The sequence below is a fragment of the Neolamprologus brichardi genome, chromosome 1 (genome assembly GCF_056152115.1).
Source record: "Neolamprologus brichardi isolate AB-2024 chromosome 1, ASM5615211v1, whole genome shotgun sequence".
NCBI lineage: Eukaryota > Metazoa > Chordata > Actinopteri > Cichliformes > Cichlidae > Neolamprologus > Neolamprologus brichardi.
The window spans coordinates 19,941,001-19,958,730 of record NC_142104.1 but is presented as its reverse complement, the minus strand read 5'-3'; the positions used below and the strand labels follow the sequence as shown (position 1 = coordinate 19,958,730).

Below are 17,730 nucleotides of genomic sequence, written 5' to 3'. Positions count from 1 at the left end.
ATGATTCTCATTTCTCAACACAACCATCCTGGCACTGTTAGAGTGATGATGTCTGCTTTGGTCTTCTTATGATACATTGTCCTAGGCTGACTTCACTGGCATGGTACCCAGTATTCACAGGTGTTTGGGGAAATCATTTGTATTATAATTGTGTTTCATGGTCCTGTGGCAATTTGCTGTGCAATCCACCGTACAGTCTGACTTGAAGGATAACCTCAAAAAAATAAATGATATCTTAGGGTTTTTTTTAACGCATCCACCTTCAGTTTTCAAAAAACAAATCATCCCAGTGTTCCTTGAAGCTCAAACAGAGAACCAGCCCTGTTAGAAACAGGTCAGATTTGTGTTACGGATCTAACGATGCTTTGTGTTTTATTGTGGACATGACTCAGACTCCCTAAGACAATCCTTCAGCATTTTAATGCAATAGACAACATAGATAGATCACATTCAGAAGGACCTTTGATTCTAATTCACTGGATTCATCTCCAACACATACAGATACATTCCCTGAATTTTCAGAGACTGTCATTGGCCCTTCTATCCAGAGATGGGCAGTAACGCGTTACAAGTTACTGCAATTCGATTACTTTTTTCAAGTAACGAGTAAAGTAAGGGATTACTATTGCAAAAAAGGTAATTAGATTACTGTTACTTTTCCGTAAGCATGCAGCGTTAAAACTGTGATTTTTTTTGCGAGAGTGTCTCATGACAATGATGTAAGCAAGTGCAACGTTCGTGGCAACAGCTGTGTGCAGATCAACAATGGCTAATATAACAAGTGCGGGAGAGAGTATGACCGTGCAGCGTTTAAAGCGTGGAAGTACTGACCTTACTTTGAGTTTGATTCCGTAAAAAGTGACAAAAACATTAGCGTCCGCTGTTCACTGGGAAGAAAACTTCTTTTTACAGCGAAAAACCCTCTAAACTTCCGAACAAGCACTGACAGATGCCACGGGAATGTGAAACTCCCAGATCCTTCCACTGACCGCTACGACACACCTGCCCCAGGGCAAACCTCCGCCTGCCCCACTCCTGCTATACAGGTGAAAATAGAGCAACAGGACCGCTGAGTCTTTGGTTTTATTTATTTTCTGCTGTGTTTTACTTGCATTTATTTGAAAGAGTGAGTGTGAACACAAAAAAAATATTTTATTTTATGTGCTGGAATGTGCAGAAAATAGGTTTAAATGTTAAACAAATTTCTTCCAGTCAGAGAATGTTGCATATAATTTAATGTTTGCTTCATGCGTAAAGTTAAAATATTAAAACTAATAAAACAAGTTTCAAAAAGAGACTTTTCCATTTGATTACATTTTATATGATGGATTATGCAGAAAAAATAGAATTGGGCTTAAAGATCTATTGCTTTATTACCTATTCAGGTTGTAAATAATTTTTTAAAAAAGTAACTATGTAACTAAGCAACTAATTACTTTTGAAAATAAGTAATCAGTAAAGTAACAGGATTACTTTTTTGGGGAAGTAATCAGTAACAAGTTACTGAGTAGTAAATAGTCAGTAATTAGTTACTGATTACTTTTTTCAAGTAACTTGACCAACACTGCTTCTATCACGTGTAACTCAGTAGCTATTTTGCAGTCAATAGTTTTGAAATCTGTAAAGACCGCTTAAAAAGAAAGATAAAGCACTAGCATTAGCTTCCTACAGGCAGCAGTAGATGGCAATTAGAAATTGCAATGCATTATATGATACTGGTTATAAATACATATATAATGTAATGAAAATGTGAATTTGTAAAAGTGGTCTCCGTTCAGTCTTTGGTGGGCACTCAAAATGTGAATTCAAGTTTTTACTGGGGATTTGGTAAAGTCGAAAAGATATATGAAGATATTTAGTATAAATAAGATTATCTGTTCTCCTGCTCTGTTTGACTTCTGAATCTGGATTACCCTTTTGTTTTGTTGGAGTTTCTGCAAAACATTGACTTTAAACTGCTTTAAATAACTTTGAACTGATTCATAACAGACAATTGTACATTCTACTAAAAATGTGTATATTTTGTTCCTAGGTTACTTTGGTAAATAATTATTTGGGGTAAATCATCAACAGCCAGGAGAGAGGAAAACTAAACTAGAAATTCATCTTGAACCAAAAAAATGATCTGGGTTAATTAGGGATTTCCCTGTAAAATGTCTTACTTCTAAACATCCCTGATATTCTATGTTATGAATTTTACATATTCAGAACAAACTGCATTAAATTTACATTTGACAAAATACAGTTACAATGGATTTAGCGCACTGACTGCTCACTGTGTATAATAGTCAAATACTCTTTTATATGCACTATGCATCACGGTTGTAAACTTGTCAGATAAAGAGAAATGTCCTCAGGTGTGTCCCAACATTTGACTGGTACTGGATTTAATCAAACATTTCTTTTTATTCTAATGTGTACCAGAACAAAAGAATCTAGCTCTCATGTTAAATAGCATAAAATAAAAACTTTATATGAAGCACATGATGCTGGATTTTTTCACATATGGCAGAAATGTATAATCCCCTGTTCATAGGCACGATGACATGCATCCCCCTTCAGTTATACACATAAGATGCCATTTATGAAAACAACACATCCAGATAGTCAAATATTTTGCTTCTGCGTTGTGACCAAATGTGATCATAGAGCAGCAGTTCATTCAAACCTCACTCTACAGAGCACAAGCCCTTTAAAACCCCAGCCAAAGCCTGCAGTTTTTGGCCTGGCTTGACTGTGTCTCTGAGGATTCGTCAGCAGCCAGTCTGCATGCTGGCAGGTGGTCTGGAGGCATGACCAATACGCTACAGACAGACAGGCAGATAGACAAACAGACCCTTTTGGGGCTCTATGGGACTGTTAATCTGGGGCCAAGCCAGGGTCCTTCAGACTTGTAGCTCTAAGCTCATTGTCTCACCCTCAAAAATGCTGCAGAACTATAAACTGCATTTAACTCCCAGCAAGGGCAAGTTCCTTCAGTCAATTATAACCATGGAAGTAAACAACATGGTGGACAAAGACTGAACTCAAAGCTAAGATAATAAAGCAAGAAGGCAAAGTGATGGGTTATAATATATGTGATAAAATCATCAATGTGTTCAGCTATGAATCAGGCACTGGGGCTATTATCAGACTCGGGAATTCTAAAAGCATGTAATGACTTGCAGGACTAATCTCCCTTCTTTACTGATGATTGCATCTCTGTCATTAGTGAGAATGGATATTTCTACATTCAGCATCCTGTCAAAAACTTGTCTCCATTTCCTGCTCACAAAAAAAAAAAATCCAGGGAGAGTGCAGTTGAAGAGGAGCTGTCCCTCGTTTCTTGCTTTTAATAAGCCGGCTGATAGCTGCATTAATGATCTTGGTATAGTACATGTGTGCTATCATCAGCTAGAGGGTACTTCTAGCTCTGGCCCATCTGCTTTTGGTTCTGCTGAAGTGAATGCACACAAAAGCGATTTTCAGCTCCCAGACAAAGCTGATGAGGGTGTACAAATTAATTAAAGCACTGTTAGAAGGACGCAACTCAACGGCAGACACGGTGCATCTCTCTGCTCTAAACAATGTCAGCATTCTGTTCACACACGGTTGCTATCACAGTCTCACATGTGCTTCAGAGGGATCGCCGGGGCATGAAGGTGATCATTCAGACTTCAGAATTCATTAGTAGTGATCATTTGTTCTAGCTAAATCTACACGAGGGAATATGTCACAGTGTATTCCAGGTACAGTAGGTAAAAAGGGAAAATTCCCTCTGCTCGAGTCACTTGTTCCAGTCAAATCATCTCACCATTTGCAATGCATGGCCTCCCTGTTTTTCTACTATTTTTCTTGTTGTAAATTTATGTAAAAAAAAAAAAAAGAAGAAGAGGATTTTATGTTATAAGTAAAAGATGAAACATTTTTGTTTGTTTAGATGTCACTTGTTTTGTGTTTGTATTGTTATACATGGCCAGAAATGATCTCTGTGCCTTAAAAAGGTTACAATAAAAACAAAGCAGCTAATTCGAGCCAAGCTAGGCTAAGTCTAGGACAGTGTTCACATTTTTTTATTGTAATGGGAGAAGTAAAATGTTAGTTTTGCAGTTTAATTTTCCAAATAAGCAATATGCCAATATTAATATTTTCCCAAATTTCCCTGCTCCTTAAAAACAAAACAAAACATATTCTTCAAAAATATGCTTGGTTTCGCTTTCTATCCTTCTCTTATAAGGATAGTAACACATATAGTCCTGAGACAGTCTGCTTGTGAGATGGGAGAATAGATAGCCTTTACATTTTGTGGGTAAAAAAGACAAGAAGTACATCACAGTAAAATGCAAACTGTGCCTGGCTGATGAAAAATGTTTAAATGTTCATCAGCCGAAGAGCTGTACTTCACGTGTCAAGAGGCACCTGCAAGCAGAGCACAGCAGCTCCAGAACACTTTTAACTCAGATGTCCCGGCGATTGAAATTCATGAGCTTGTTGCTGCTCACGTGTTGGAGAAGATGCCACCAACTCACTATGCCATGAGTTAGAGTCAGTACATTCAGAGATAGATGTACAGTAGGTTACATGGCCAACTGAACACCTACCAACAGGAGTTGGCAGTGTGATACTACTACTACTACTACTACTACTACTACTACTATGTGTGCCATGAAGGGAGATTGTTTTGTGAGTTATATATTTCTAAAACTTTCCAAAGAATGTTTTCATCAGCAGTAATTTGAAGTGGCAGCCTTATTTTACAGTTCTCTATTTTTGAGATTAAAAACAGTAGCATTCAGCAAAAAGACACAGTGTTGACAGTTTGTATAATGGATATTCTACATAACCCCAAAGGCTGCTTCATATTTCTTTCCCCCACACAATTTTTAAATGCACAGAGACCATTGCTTGAAGCCAAATTACACTTTCCAAGGTAAGGCTTATGAGTTTAGCATTTTACATATGAACCAGTGAGTGAAGACCTCAGCGACCTTGCTCCTAACAACCATTAAGTTTCATTATCATAGTTAATTTTCCACACATTACCTGGCTGAACAATGGCCCATAGCTAGAGGAGTGACATCATTACTCACCCTGATGCCCAGCTCCACGTTTTCACCCCCATACACCTCCATCCCTTCATCGAGCAGACCAATCTCCTCAAAGTACAGCCTATCCACCACAAAGCAGCCAATCAGACCTGGGCTCCTGAAGGATTTAAGGGGATGAAGATGAGCTTTTTTTATTTTATCAGTTGCCATCCTCTGCACATATAATGTTAGCGTGACACAGTTGCTATAGTAACCGAAGGCAGGAAAAGATGCGTGACCCAAGAACGTGTAAAACGTTCAGGGAAGTGCATAAAATCCATTTTTAGCAGGATTTACATGTGTTTTTGAATACTTTAATCATTTTATTTTATTTAGGCTAAAAACACAATTATGTTGTTCTCTTACTGAATTGGTGCAGTCTTGTTGCCCTTGTGCCACCAGGACTTGGGTGGGTTGAGGTAGCGACACCACAGCTCCCAATCAAAGCCCTGTGCAGACAGCGGATACTCTTCAATCTCAAAAGTGTCATATTTGATGTTATCAAAGGACGGGGAGATTATCCGGGTTCTGTCTTCTTTAATTCTCTGCAGAATAGGTTCAGCCCTGCAAATATGGAGAGAGAAAGATATTTCAGTGTCAGTATGTGTTGTTGCGTGCTTTCTCCATCGTCTCTATATGACCACACTTGTCAGGTTAGGGTATTTGTTCAGTAAACAATTTTATTCAGTTCATTGCTCATCTCAAAGCTTTATGGAAATTATATTTTTTAATCAAAATAGGAAGAGATAAGATTTGTTTACACACAATTACACATTTTTTCTTTTCCAAACAGTTTTTCAAAAAATACAATTCATGGAAAACTAACACAATACACAATAACAGGAACACACACACACACACACACACACACACACACACATAGAAAAATTGAAAATTAAATTATGAGCTATAACAGAGGTTAGATCTGCTATAATGAATACATTACAATAAACTCCACTTATACAATCACTACACATCTAAATTCCCATCTATGCATGTGTGTGCCCTTCAAAGACTGTGGAAAATGTGAATATAACTGTTATTATATTTTTATTAAGTGAGGTCTTTATGCTTCACATCTACATACACGAGTGGGTCTTACATGCCGGTTTAAAATCTGACAAAGAACCCCTGCACCTTTGAATTCATATTTAATATCGGACTCTGTATTTTTAACTGTTAGTTGATGTGTTTCAGTGATCTTGTCATACAAAGATACAAATTACTGTTGCCGGTAGAACAAAAGTTTATTGTCTTGCTTGCCGTACATGTAGATGTATATATTGTGTGAATCACTAAGGCTCTTCACATTCTCTAGCACAAGTCAGTCGTTTCAAAGTGCAGAGCAAAAATCTTTGGGGAGGGATGCAGCTTTTTTATACTCTGGCCCACTCTTAGTGCGAGTGAGTGAGTCCTGAGAAGAGCCCGAAGTGCTGTTTATTCAGTCGTAAACATAAAACTACTCAGCTTGGCTTTTTGATGTATGAATATCATGTACTGTATTTTTTATTTACTTAGTTCATTATAAAGACATAGCAAATTTCTTTCTTTTAAAGTAATATATACACAATACATTTCTAAAATTAGATTTAAGTGAATTTGCAGTTTTGTTACAATTTTTTGTCTCTCAATTTTATTTAATCTACAGTAGCGTAACTTAATTTGTATCCACTTGCTTGTAATGCACATTGTGTATGTGTACATTATATTTTTATTTTACAGTATGTCTTGTTAATTTATTTTATCTAGCTTTAAATATGATTTAATTTTTTTCAGCTGAATCTGTGCGTACTCTTTTGGAACCTGCGCTAACCTGCTGTTTATATAAAGGAAGTTTGATGGTTCGATTGAAAAAAAGAAACAATCAACCCTCACAGAGCAATATGGCTCAAGAAGCGGCGCTCTTGTGCTGCTAAGCTGAGCTGCACTTGTGAGTTACTCACCATCCGACACTGAACTCAACGTGGGCATCAAAGAGGGCAACGACTGGGGCGGTAGCAACCCTCCACCCACTCACTCGGGACCGGATCAAACCCTCCTGCTTGTCGTGCCGCACCATCTTTATGAATCCTGGACGTTGGCTGTTAGTCTCAGACACAAAATCATGAAGTTTCTCCTTTAGCTCATCTGCAAGAAACAAACGAATGCATATCAGTGTCTGAAGATATCATTTGAAAAGGGTAAGAAAAGTGAGAGCTACTTAGAAGTAAACTTCCACCCACAAGAACACATCATGTCCTCCTCCAGTGGGCAGTATTTCACTGGTCGGAGGCCAGCAGCACTTCTGCTTCACTGCTTTGATCACTGGACCAAACAGGCAGCAGCTTGAGCCAGCACTGCAGACCTCCATGGGGCTTACCAGTCATAACGGGATATTGCAATATTGAGAACTCAGCCTGCAATGCTTTTCAAAACATGGAAGGAGGAGATGAAATGTCTGTGGTTTGATGTTTGGATTCAAAGTTTACCTCCATTATTACCTGAGCTGTATACTGTGTGATGAATCACACCATGGAGAATATGACTCATTGCTGCTTACATGACAAATAAATATGTATTTTACTTCAAGGTTTTGAGAGAGCCACATTTTTGGTAATTTTCTCAAAAATGCAATAAATTACAACAGCACATTTACAGGTTCACCTTGTGCTTCGACTAGAAAAATGCCAAGGATAGTGAAACAGACTGAGACGGAAACTAATTCTTTCAAAAAGGCCAAGCTTCTGAGTCTGCTGTAAAATATCAGCATAGAGCAGTGTGATAAGCCAAAATTACATCATAGCTCTGTACTGTACTATCAACCAGATAAAGCTGGGGGAAAAAATAAAAGTTTTATCAGTACTGTTTTTTATCATTCCTTAGATAAATCACCCGAGGCTGTGTTCCCACTGTTTTAACCATCTTTTCAGTTTGAAGAGAGTGAGAAGCAGCTGCGAGAAGACAAAAAGTGGCTAAGTGGATTTTCTAATCGAATAATGCTAGCAAAAAGTTCTGTTAAAGAAAGTTTCTGTTATTCAAAAGTTGTACAGTCCAGTCCTCATCAACTCTACAAAGATAATAAAGGCAGCATATTTTCTTGGAATGAAAAGATTCCCCACAGTCCGACAATGCATTCAGTAAACCAATATGTGGTCTTTAAATTAAATATTTTTCAGCCTTATTTTCTGCTGGCTTCTGACTTAATAGTTAATTTTGACAACTGTTAGTAAATAAGTCTCACACCATATGACCGTATTACAGTAGGAAGAGGAGTCAGTGACAGTTGGTTTCTATACCTCTATACCTCACACCATGCCTTCACCTATGATCCAGTGAATCCACAGCATTGAATTCCTATAGAAAGAGCAGAAATGAGTGCTAAGAGCTCATCTTTTCTTTTGGAATCCTTTCAAGGGTTGCAAAAGCAGTCATTATCTTCATCTCCTCCATATGTGGAGTATGAAAATTGTATTATGTCTTTCTTTACATTGATATTCACAGTAAAGCAACATGATAGCCAAAGCCAAAGAATTGCACAGGTTCTTATACACACACATGCGGACACACTAGAGTCTGCTGACATCACATAATTCCTAGCATACTACATTGCCACCCAAGGTCAAGTTAATAAGGGGTCTTGTTTTATATATTAAAAAAAATCTCCCTCTTGCTGAACTTGGGGTGGTGATGCATGTGTTCCTCAAGCTTGGGTCCTCTACAAGACACTTGGGAGTTTGACGGTTCGGCGGATTATTTAGCTGTTCCTAGGACTGCACTTTTCTGGACAGAGACCTCTGATGTTGAGCTTTAAAGCTTCTTATGCTCCTATTACCACTGGAAGCACTTTGACCTTTACCTTCCACATCTGCTGCAGCTGTTCCTTCAGCCCCTGGTCCTTTTCTATTTATTAACAATCATTCTTTCTGATGTTGTCTACTGGAATTGCCAGATCCATCACTACATCTACCTTTGTTGGTGTCTCCTATCAGGAGTCGGAGACTTCTAGTCTATAATAAACATAGATGATCCCATACACTATCCCAGCTACTTGGTTCTGCCTCCTCTGCCTCTTTTTTCCTCTTACTTTGTTATGGATAGTCTCTGGGGTAAGTTTGGACATTCTGCAGCTTGAGTCCTTCTGACTGTGGTAGACTCCTCATACACTCTGTGTCTGTGCTGTCCTTTATGCTGGCCTTTCCTAGCCACTGGTAGGATGTCTTGTCAGCCCCGTCCTCTATCTGATGGCACAGTTCCTCCTTCTGTTCCTCATCATTGACTGTCTGAGTGCCTGAGGCACTTATCTCAGGGGACTATCTTCCAGATGTATTCAGATGCTCTGTGTTTTTTCAAGGATTTAGGTTATGACGCTAATAAATCTTCACCCTCTCTCTTTCTGGTTCTCGTAGAGCCTCAGAGTGCTGGACTCTGGGTTAAAACCTCAATGAATTGTGAGGAGTTTTTGCGTCTTGACATCAGTGGCATCTATGTCTCCTGTGGCCAGCTTAGTATTCCAGGTGAGTATCTGATGACTCATAGGGCTTATTTATTGATGGCTCAGATCCTATTCCTACCATTCAGCTGGCTTCTCAAAACCTGTCTTACTTTCTGGATGTATTTGGCTACGGTTGACCTTCTTGCATCTTGATCATAGTTCCAGTTGGCCTGTGGGATACACAGGTACGTGAAGCTGTTCTATAAAATGTCCGCTATCCTGCCTTCAACCTTGAGTCTGAATTATATAATGTCAACAAACTCTATGAAGAGTGATAATATAGATAAAATATCCCACCTGTAAATGTGAGCGCAGGAGATGCCACTTATTTCAGTTTGTGCACACTCACACTTTCCAGACACAAAATGTCATCGAGCAACAAAAGTAAAAAACAAAAAGATTTACATATTCAATTCTGTAATATATCACTAGTTTGTTGACTTATGCTTTGGAGGCAACAGCCAACTTTTGGATGATGGGTATAGTTGTTTCTCACACTAATCATTGTTTACGAATACAGATACATTTTAAGAAGCTCTTGTAAAGCAATCTGTTGGTTTCGAGATTGCATTTAGGAAATGCCATCTATCTTTTGCTCTCCATTCACACTGTTTATCTGCATGCAACCAAAATTGGACTACAAGCAGACCACATGTGGAAACAGGAGTGCTTCAACAGAAAAGAGTCAGAGTGTGTTTAATTTATTCCAGTGGACGGCTGCCATTTCCCACCAGGTAATAAATAATTCAAAAGCACATTAATTCTCATAGTAATGAACATGCACTACATGAACTGAAATTTTACATGTCCTGTATGTTGAGTATTACAGTAGGAAGAGGAGTCAGTAACAGTTGGTTTCTATACCTCCTTATTAACTGCAATCAGCTAACAACTGAGATGTGAATTTGTCCCTAATGAGATTTCTCAAACTCAAAGCAGAGTAATTTTTGTACTAATTCAAGTTTAAAGGCATTTAGTAGAGAGATTAGCTATATAATTCCATTTACTTTGGCTAAAGCCAATAAAGAAGCTGCAACAGATCTATAAGTTTTAATCCATCAATAATTAAGACATACTAATGTGTGTGTGCACTGAAAATAAGAATGATGCTCTTATTCCTCATAACAAATCCTAATAAAACACACTTCATTACACCAGGAATAGCTGATAGCCAACGCTCATCAATCTTTCAGGACCAATATCCGGCTGAGGCTCTGCTGGAAAGCAATGGGCTTTGGGATAGAGTTGGACTCGAACAACAAGCAAAACAGGTTATAACATCACTGTGCAGCCGTGCACTAATTCCAGTACATAATTTACAAGTATCAAAGAAAAGTCAAGGTTTTTCTCACTCACAGGATGAATAGTAAATCTAATGGTGAGTGGCAAAATAGAAGAACCTGCCACTTAGCTCACCTCTAGCCTATTCTCAGTCAGATGTAACACAGTTATAGAAAAGGATTTCCTGAATGAACAATTTTTCCTGAACAAACCTTGAAAGCTTTCCATATGGCTACAGGGCTTAAAATCCTCTTGTTCAGATTTTCTCCTAGCTGCACAGGGAATTAGCTGTGACTGTGTCATATATATCATTGCGTGCACAACCAGGCAAAGGATATTTGATGAATGGGATTTTAGTCATTGTTTCCTTCCTCATCTATCTTTCATCTTAACTAGCTTACATAAATGTTTCTATGAACTGAGCCTATCTGACTATGCCTTGAATATTATATGTTTCTTTCATGCATGTTCAACTAAACTAAACACCATTTATCAGCAAGCAGGAGTTACTGCTTGCACAGCAGATGGCAAATCGTCATGGATACAGGTCTCGCAGTTGATGAGTAGTTTGCACAGCATCACTTGGCAATTTCTCACTGCACAACTCAGTGGTAGTGAAAATCAGTGTTTAAAATATCCAACTGAGAACTGCTCTTCCTCCACAATCAAGCCAAAAAGTCCAAAGGCAGTTTGTTTAAAAAAAAAAGAAAAAGAAAGAAAATAGCTAAAAAAACCCCAAAATATGGTGAACATAGAGTACATTGCTAACAGTTCTATCACAAATTGGCACTGCCTATTTATCATTCTCTAGACGTTGATGAAGACTTTTCTGGTACGGACGTTTCAGTAAGCATTGTCAAAGAACAGGAAAATATCTGGACATATTCTTGGCAGTACATATTAACAGCAATTTGAACACTAATACAATCTTTTATTTCTGATCATATCATAACTTTTGTGTAGCCTCCAGCTTTCACTGGCTGGACCTGTAGTAACTGCTTGATGGATATCTCAGTGGTTTCCAACAGCTGCTGGAACCTTTTTGCACACATGAGGGGCTGAACCATTCCACACTAAGTCAGTGGTTACTGGTCAGTAACAAATTGCCATAAAACATCCCAGAAAGTTCTTTAGCAAACTGTTTTTCTATTTCTGTTTTTAAAGGAGCTGAGACTATTTGGGTTAGTTCACCAGTTTCTGAGAACTTTACATTTAACTTTTGTGACTAAAGGATTAATTAGCCAACAAACATATTGGACTCTATCATATATCAGAAAACTCAGGCAGTTTTTGACAACTGTTAAAATCCATAGTAATCTCTGTCATGGTGCTGGGTCGTTGACCCAGCGTTTTGTGTTTTATGATTATTTTCCTCTGTCCTAGTTATTCTGTGTCCTCCCCCCTTGTCCGGTTCAGGTTCTAGATTTCCTGTTTTGTTCTGAAGGTCTGTGTCTGTTGTCATTGTGTTCAGCTTGTCTCCTCCGGTCCTCATGTGTATTGGGTTCAGCTGTTCTTCCCTCCTGTGTGTGATTACCTGATTACCTTGTGTGTGTATATTTAGTGGGTGTCGGTCTGTGTTCGTTGTCGGCTCGTCTGCGTTCTATGGTGTTCCGTTCCTGTCTCTGCGTCTCTCTGCCCCACACCCCTTTTGTATGCTCTCAGGTTTGTCATTCAGTTCTCCCAGTTTAGGTTTCTTCAGTTGTTTTCTCATGCTTCGTTGTCTGTTCTGCCACTGTCACCTGTAAATAAACCCTCACTCATATCATCAGTCGGCTGCCTGCATTTTGGGTCCTCCTTTTCCTCCACACCAACGGCTCACCCCACCAGCCGTGACAATCTCTGCCTATGACTATTTTTACATGAAGGCAAAGGAGGAAATTTCTGAATGCTTAAGCATGCTTAAATTATTTTCACGTTTTTTAACCCCTTTTGAGAAAAGTTTGCATAAATGGTCTGTGTGGCAGAACATTATATTTGCTAAAATGCAGTGTTAAAACTATCTTCTAATGAAATTTAAGCTTTTTATTAGCTATCTCTATCTCCTTACTTAAATGAGTGAACAGGAAACCTTGGCAAAAGATTGCATGTTGCCTACAAAGGCTAATCAGCAGGCTAGCCTTTGAATTTCTAGATGGATGCTGCAGAGACAGTCTTTTTACATTACTATAAGCATGATTTTTTTTCTTTCTGCTGTCCATTTTCTTTCAGGTTAGTGTCTCATCCTAGAACTCTACACCCTAACATATTACATTTTAGGGTAAAGAATGGATCATAAGTCCTCTGAGCCTGTCTAATAAGCGATACCCTCTCAAAACCCTACTTTTACATGGACAAGTCTTTCGCGGCCCACAGCTTGGGACATTATCCAATTAAGGAGGAATCAGCTAGGTCAATTTGCCCTTCTCTCCCTTGATGGCTACACGTTCTCCTGCATGCTAATGCTCGGAGGTGAGCTGTGACAGCGGCCGATGACTAATGCAAGGCCGTGGGTGCCTCAGAGGTAAGCTCTGGATGATGACCCTTTCAGCACTATCAGCAGCATCACAGGTCAACAGGCTAACGACATTTAGCACAGATAAGATTCACAGTCATGGTGATAATGATAACACCAGGCCTATCATACGCAGTGTGACGGAGTGCTCAAGCAAACAGGGCGAAATGCCATCAGCAAAATGTCAACGCGTGACTTGGGTCTCTGAAGGCGCTGAAGGCAACTGCTCTCCAGCTCTCAATTACCTGATGAAATATGAATGAATATTAGTTGTAATTTGAGATGAGACTTCTGGGTTTTACATTTTTTTATATGATACATTTGGATAAATCCAACTTTATGGCCAGTAACAGCCAGAAGGAGAGAGATAATTCTTATTCAGTCGAGTTGAGGTAAGTTATCAAGACATACCACAGTGATCTATGTTTTGCTCCAGCAGGCTACAGGCAATGCTCCATGTTGTGCATTATTGACTCTGGTAAACATATTCCTCCCAGTGCCAGTATTTCCCCTGTTGATTGGCCCGTAATGGTTGTCTCAGTTCCTGTTACAAGGTGCAGAGCCTATTTAAAAGTGAAAAGCCTATAAATGACCTTGGCACAGTATCATTACCTTTTTATAGCCCGCTTTCTGCCTTTGTGATGTAGTTAAAGTCTTCTGCTGTAAATTATCAGGTCCACTTTCACAGGTGACTTCAAGTCTATATCTTGTGCTCTGCAAAGCAGACTAAAGTCACCTGTCAGTGATCTCACACATCAGTCATGTCAGTGATAGCAGCGCAGAAGGAACAGAGCTCAGTAGTTACACGCATATATTAAATGTCTTTTTGACCTGACAGTATTTACTCAACATCCAATGCATGCAGATGTAAGAATTAGGTTTGCAAATGCAGACAAGATATGTACAAACACTTCATCACCTTGCTGGATTGTTATCTGCCTTGGGGCAAATTTCCTGGCTTTGCAGCTAATTAGTGTTATTCATCTATCAGTTAAACCCAGTGTACACAGCTCCTAATTAACATTAAAGGAGTTTGAAGGCCCTCAGAGGAGCAGCAATACAGATACTGACTGCAAGCAAACACCGATATTTAAACTATAATGGCCTTTCCAGCTTTGCATTCTTATGTATCCTCTGTGTTTTTGTGAGCTCATCCCTAATTGGCCATTTTATTGAGGATACTTTAGGAGCTGAGCTGTAGGGTTGAATGTATGCCTTTTGAAACTTTGACAAAAAGCATTATTGTAATTTTATTGGAACTCAGTGTATCAGTGGAAGTTTACCCTGTGCTCTTGCTTATGCACATTAGAAGAGAAGGCCCTTCAGACTGAAAAGTTTTTGTTGAAGGTCATTTTGAACAACTTTGGCTGGAATTGCTCAGCTCTCTCCCCAAACCAACAAAGGCAGAGAAGGAGGGAGAGATGCTGAAAGATTATTCTGATAGCATCCAGGATGGGCTTCCACATGGTTTTTACACAACCTGTAACCCAACAAAACAATATCTTTATCTGATGGTGTTCTCCATTACCTTGGGAGTAATTGCATGTGACAAGACAATTATCAGATGGAAGCTTAGGGAAAGGTAGATCAACACACTGCTTACTCACTTTTGCACTTGTGATCAAACCACATAAAACTCTTAGAAATGCATAGTAGACAAAGTGTCACCCTAATGGCAAATCCATGCCTATTACTTCAATCTAGCTGGAAAGCATCTATTGCCTGTTTGCGGCTGCTGAGCTACAGCTAGACAAACAGTCAATTTCTGTTACATAAAATGTGGGTACTTACTATTATTGCTGTTGTCATCCACCAGGATTATCTCTTTGAGCAGGTGGGAAGGTGTCCTGTTGACGGCAGAGTGAATAGACCGCAGAATGACAGACAAGGCTTCGTTCACAAAAATGAACACAATGCTCACTTGAGGGAGGTTCAAGGGATAAGTAATGTTTCTGCACCTGTGGAGGACAAATAACAAATAAGAGGCAACGTTTAGACCTTCAGCTTGTCTAAATGATTAACAGACACGTTTGACGCTATCCCGCTTCAGAGTGAGATATTGTCAGGTTTCTTGCCAAAGTGTCTTCTTGGCAGACTATCAGAACCTTATATCCGATTATCAACACATAAATGTTGTCACTGGTTTATGGTTAATCTAACAAATACAGGTGCTAGTGCACTGCTGGTGCTCTGCAATGCAAATGGGAAAATAAAAGAAAAGGAAAGTGGTAAGGTCTGTCATCAATCTCCCGCTCCTCTCTTTCTCTTTCAAAACACTGTTTTCTGTCACCACATGTTGACATTCGCATTGTGAATAATGAGTCCAGCTTCTTCTCCTGAAAGGAAACTAAATGTCTGTTTCCAAGATTTGCAGAAAGAGGAAGCTACACAAAATGCCAATAAAAGTCCGGGAAACATAGCTTTCAGTCTGAACAGAGGTATTTTTAAATGACCCAGGTGTTTATCTGTATGGTTCTATGGCTCCTGTGTTCACAAATAACTACTACCTCAATAACAACAGTAGCAAAATTAGTTAAAACCTCCCCATAATATCCTCTAGAAATGAACATTTAATTTAATTAAAAAGAAGAGAATTGGGTTAGGACTGTGTTATTTTATTTGCTTCTACAACCCTCAGAAAAATTCAACAAAACCCCATTGCTGTCCATGCTCATCATGCTCTCCTTTCTTTTTGTATATGCAGAAAGCCATGGCTCAGGCATAATGTTTGGGAAATGTGAAACAGAGACACAAAACATGTGTGATTAATGTCTCCCCTGGAACTGTCTCAGATGACTGTGCAGAACCAGTGTCAGTAAGAATAAATGTTCTGAATTGAGTTTGGAGAAGAAAATGTCCAAAAGTTCTTTAAGCTGTGTAAATCTTTGCACTATATGTATGTATGCATCATACATACATGCATACATATTTTTTTTAATATGTTATTGCATATTACATCTAATTCAATGCATCTCATTGCAGTTGGAGAGACATATATACTCACATAGAATTAAACGACCAAATTTCAAACATTAAATATGAGCACATGCCTCACTCTCCAACTGCAATTCTGGTTGTTTTAAAAAAAAATGATGGTAGGATAGAATTAAACTAAAAGCAACACTTTACATCTAAAGTCAGCATATAATCTAGGAATCTAGCACGTAGGTAGTGTTTGAACATTTTTGTACCAGTCTTACCCATCAGGCCTGAGGTCTGCTATTGGCCTGTCTAAAGAGAGACGATCACTGAGGTAGGCATTATATCCATAGTACTGGAACTGCTTCAGAGCCACTCGCCGGTTGTCTGGACTGAGCTCTTGACCCCAGTGAGCAAACAGTGACGAGTCAGAGAATGATGTATCCGGCTGACCATCGTCGTCCTTCCCTGGAGTCTCTATGAGGGATAGAAAGACAAATAACATAAATATTTGTCTACTCCACTCCAACTTGTCAACCTACCTGTGAGGTTTGCATAACTGGATATTTAAGGAATAGTGAAAAACGATAAGCTAATATAATCCCTATGATTAATGTTGTTTTCCTTGTGTTGTAATGTATGTTTGCAGGTGGGGGTGAACTGTTATTTAAAAAGACTGGCTGAGTGTCCTTCAACAGAAATGCTAGAGTTCATGCTGATGATGAGAAGCTCTCTCATGTCCTTGAACACGAGAAAAAGATTCAGTCTGTCCCAGCAGTTGCTGAGCTGCGCTGTAGCTGACTTTGCTGTTTGACCTACACAGACAGGACAAAGTGAAACCAATTTGCCTACAGCAACAGACACAACCTTTCTTTCATAGTTTTTTCTCCCTTTGCTTTTAAATCCTGTCCTGTCTGGCAGTTTTATCAATCAGAATTATATGCACTGCTGTGCCAAACACATTTTGCTTTTCCAAGACCAGCTCTATAAATTCTCTATAGGCTCCTCTTGTTCATGGTTTATCTGTTTATTTCTTTATTTCTATTTCTGTTATTTCAGTTATTACATTATATGTGGTATACAGTATGACAATGTTTAAGGCAGGCCAGGCAAAAAAAAGAGGAGGGGTTGGGGAAGACATAATAAAAGGATGAAGTACAACTAGAAATGGACAGCTGCTGCATCTGTAAAAAAAACCCCAAAAAAACCCCATACAACACCTGGAACGCAAACATTTGAAAATGCACAGGTACATAAAGCAACAATGTATGTGTAGGCTCTAAGTCATCCAGGTCACAGTAATCTAAGGAGCTTGCAAAGTAAAGTGACTGGACTTCTGTAAGTTTCTTGAAGACGTTTCACCTCTCAGTTCTAAGACCAAATGGTGGTTTCTAGTGTCCCGGATTACTCAAAGCGCTTTATACAACATGCCACATTTACACACTTTCTCCAAAGTCAGTGCTTCCTAACTACATTCATACACATTCACACTCTTGACATGC

General features: G+C 38.9%; 1 protein-coding gene across 1 annotated transcript in view; it reads right to left on the bottom strand.

Annotated features, from left to right (window-relative positions):
* The window catches only part of galnt18b (UDP-N-acetyl-alpha-D-galactosamine:polypeptide N-acetylgalactosaminyltransferase 18b), an 87,163-nt gene that overhangs the window by 34,921 nt on the left and 34,512 nt on the right, over positions 1-17,730 (bottom strand). Inside the window, exons 2-6 of the mRNA XM_006780163.3 lie at positions 16,510-16,705; positions 15,101-15,267; positions 7,010-7,193; positions 5,433-5,630; positions 5,070-5,184 (exon numbers count right to left, since the gene is read on the bottom strand). Coding sequence (XP_006780226.2) covers positions 5,070-5,184; positions 5,433-5,630; positions 7,010-7,193; positions 15,101-15,267; positions 16,510-16,705 — 860 coding nt within the window. The remainder of the gene's footprint in view (positions 1-5,069; positions 5,185-5,432; positions 5,631-7,009; positions 7,194-15,100; positions 15,268-16,509; positions 16,706-17,730) is intronic.